Here is a 2500-nt window from a genome sequence, read left to right as displayed (position 1 = left end):
AGTGAGAACAAAACAAAATTCTTACTCTTCAAACATTGTTTAAACCAATTGAGATGATTAAAACAGGATTTGAGATCATTGTAGCAGGATTGAGATAATTAAAAACAGAAATTTATGTCAGTAAAACAAACCGGAATTTAGACAATTGAACAAGGATAGAATTTAGAGAGAATTCAAAAAGGAATTTGAATAATCAAATTGCTCCTGCGTAAGTTGTATGTCGTCATCTACTGTTGAAGGATACTTTAGCTAGCTATTCAGCTGTTTTTGTCTAACATTAAGACTAGAAATAAAAGAAAAGAAAACTTGAAAAAAAAAAATGAAAAAAAAAAAATAACTCATAATACTATCATGAAAATGTAAAGATTGTTTGTATGTTTCAATCTAAACATGGATCAGAAAGAGGATAACTGCTGATCTGAAAGGATGGAATTTTACAAACATAACTAAACACTTGTTCATTTATGTGCAAATTGCTTACTCTCTATCGCATTGGCCTTTGGAATGGTGTGTGTTTTGGTGTGTTTTGGTGTGTGTTGGTTGCGTGTTGGTTAGGTTTTTCGGTTTTTCTCATTTTGCAACTTCTTTTGGTGGTCTGATGTCGATCATGATGTTTGCCGTTGCAAATTGAATTGTGATCCCTGTTGGTATTGCAACTATTGCTGTAAATGCTGTTCTTTTTTTTGTTGGATGTTCCTTGTCGTCGTCGAAGTTGTCGTTGACGTTCTTTAAATAATAAATAGAAACAATGTTATTACTTAGTACATATATTTAAATAGAATGCTAATGTTGTAGTGTTTCGTTTGTCTCTTTGTTACATGCACCACCACTGCAATTTCTCCATGTGAGATAATACAGTTAATTTGGATTTGATTTGATTTGATTTGAAGGGAGCCTTCACGGGGAAAAAAACAACAAGCAAACATGTTTCCTTACCTGGAAGGTAAGCTGAGGATAATAGGGAGGAACAAGCCCCACCCTCTCCCCAAACCACTCGAGCGTGGCGTTGACGAAGGCGAGGAGGGAGATAAAGGCAATGACAGTCACCAGTATGTGAGACACCACTCCTATTGCTGCCACCGCTCCTGTAGTTGCAGCGTCCACTAGACCTGTGCCTGGGCTGAAACAAAAAGACAGGAGAACGCTTTACATCAGTCTTCATATAGGTCCTGACGGGCGCAGTAGCCTAGTGCATAAGACATCGGCCTTCTAATCGGAAGGTCGTGAGTTCAAATCCCGACCGCGGCCGCCTGATGGGCTAAGGGTGGAGTTTTTTTCCGATCTCCCAGGTCAACTTATGTCCAGACCTGCTAGTGCCTTTATCCCCCTTCATGTGTACAAACAAGCATAAGACCAAGTGCGCACGGAAAAGATTCTGTAATCCATGTCAGAGTTCGGTGGATTATAGAAACACGAAAATACCCACCATGTTTCCCCCGAAAGCGGCTTATGGCTGCCTGAATGGCGGGTTAAAAACGGTCATACATGTACAAACCCACTTGTGCCAAAACCATGAGCCTATGAACGAAGAAGAAGAAGAAAGGTCCAACGAATCGAACAATCATACTTTGCTAGTTTTACAGTGAAATATAGACGAAAGCTCCATGTTCCTTTAGAAATATGGACAAAACCTCCACGTTCGTTTGGGAAATATATAGACAAAACGTCCACATTCCTTTAGAAATATAGACGAAATCCCCTTAGCCCTTCAGAAATATAGATAGAACCTCCAATTCCTTGATTCCACATGTACATGAGACAAACTGGTAGTGTAGTTCTTGTACAGGTCTATCAACACACATTGATCTTTTAAACATGAACTGGCAATCAAACCGGGTCAAAGATTGATTCGAGCATTTCTCCGCTCACTTCACATTCATTCAATACGTCGTTTCGTGTGTCAAGTAAGTAAAATAACTTTCAGTAAGATGATGACCTACCTCAAATAACTTTATACTCATGCGAATCTTAGTATAGTGAGGCCATGACGTAAGGTGCGCTATCTTTCATGTTAACTCCCCCCCCCCCCTCCTCCCCCAAGCTGCATACTCACGCGTCTCTTGAGACGCAAAGTGAGCACAATATGTTCTTAAAGTAAGATGATATCGTACCGTGCGATATCTTTGATGTTAACCTTCTTTCTGACGTGTGTGTCACTGGGGTAGAACAGCTTGGAAACGGCCAGTGCGGCAGGAGCAGACATGAAAGACGCCGAGATCAGATGGTTGGCCGACACCTGGAAAATAAAGCAACTGTGCATCATCATTCTAAACCTGATAGCCGTCCTTAATTGAGCCCAAAGTTGACTTTTCGAAGACTTTGTAAAGTATTTTTTACCGAAAAAGCCTAGATATACAATTGTACAACGGTTCTAACAGCATTCTCACAGCACAGCAACAGATTCCCAATAAAAACAAATGACTCATGTAAACAAACAAAAAATTGATTGGCAACGAAAACACTAATCCTTCACGTAAACACAAATACAAAGAAAGATCGA

General features: G+C 39.7%; 1 protein-coding gene across 1 annotated transcript in view; it reads right to left on the bottom strand.

Moving 5' to 3' along the window:
- The window catches only part of LOC138955145 (sodium/nucleoside cotransporter 1-like), a gene marked incomplete at its 5' end in the record, with an annotated part of 5430 nt that extends 3194 nt beyond the window's left edge, over nt 1–2236 (bottom strand). Inside the window, 2 exons of the mRNA XM_070326811.1 lie at nt 937–1120; nt 2112–2236. Of these exons, the coding sequence (XP_070182912.1) occupies nt 937–1120; nt 2112–2236 (309 nt within the window). The remainder of the gene's footprint in view (nt 1–936; nt 1121–2111) is intronic.
- Between the last annotated feature and the right edge of the window lie 264 nt (nt 2237–2500).

This window comes from Littorina saxatilis, unplaced genomic scaffold (genome assembly GCF_037325665.1).
Source record: "Littorina saxatilis isolate snail1 unplaced genomic scaffold, US_GU_Lsax_2.0 scaffold_2159, whole genome shotgun sequence".
In the NCBI taxonomy this organism is placed as follows: Eukaryota; Metazoa; Mollusca; class Gastropoda; order Littorinimorpha; family Littorinidae; genus Littorina; species Littorina saxatilis.
The sequence above is the reverse complement of the archived record's forward strand: the minus strand, read 5'-3'. Positions and strand labels throughout refer to the sequence as shown.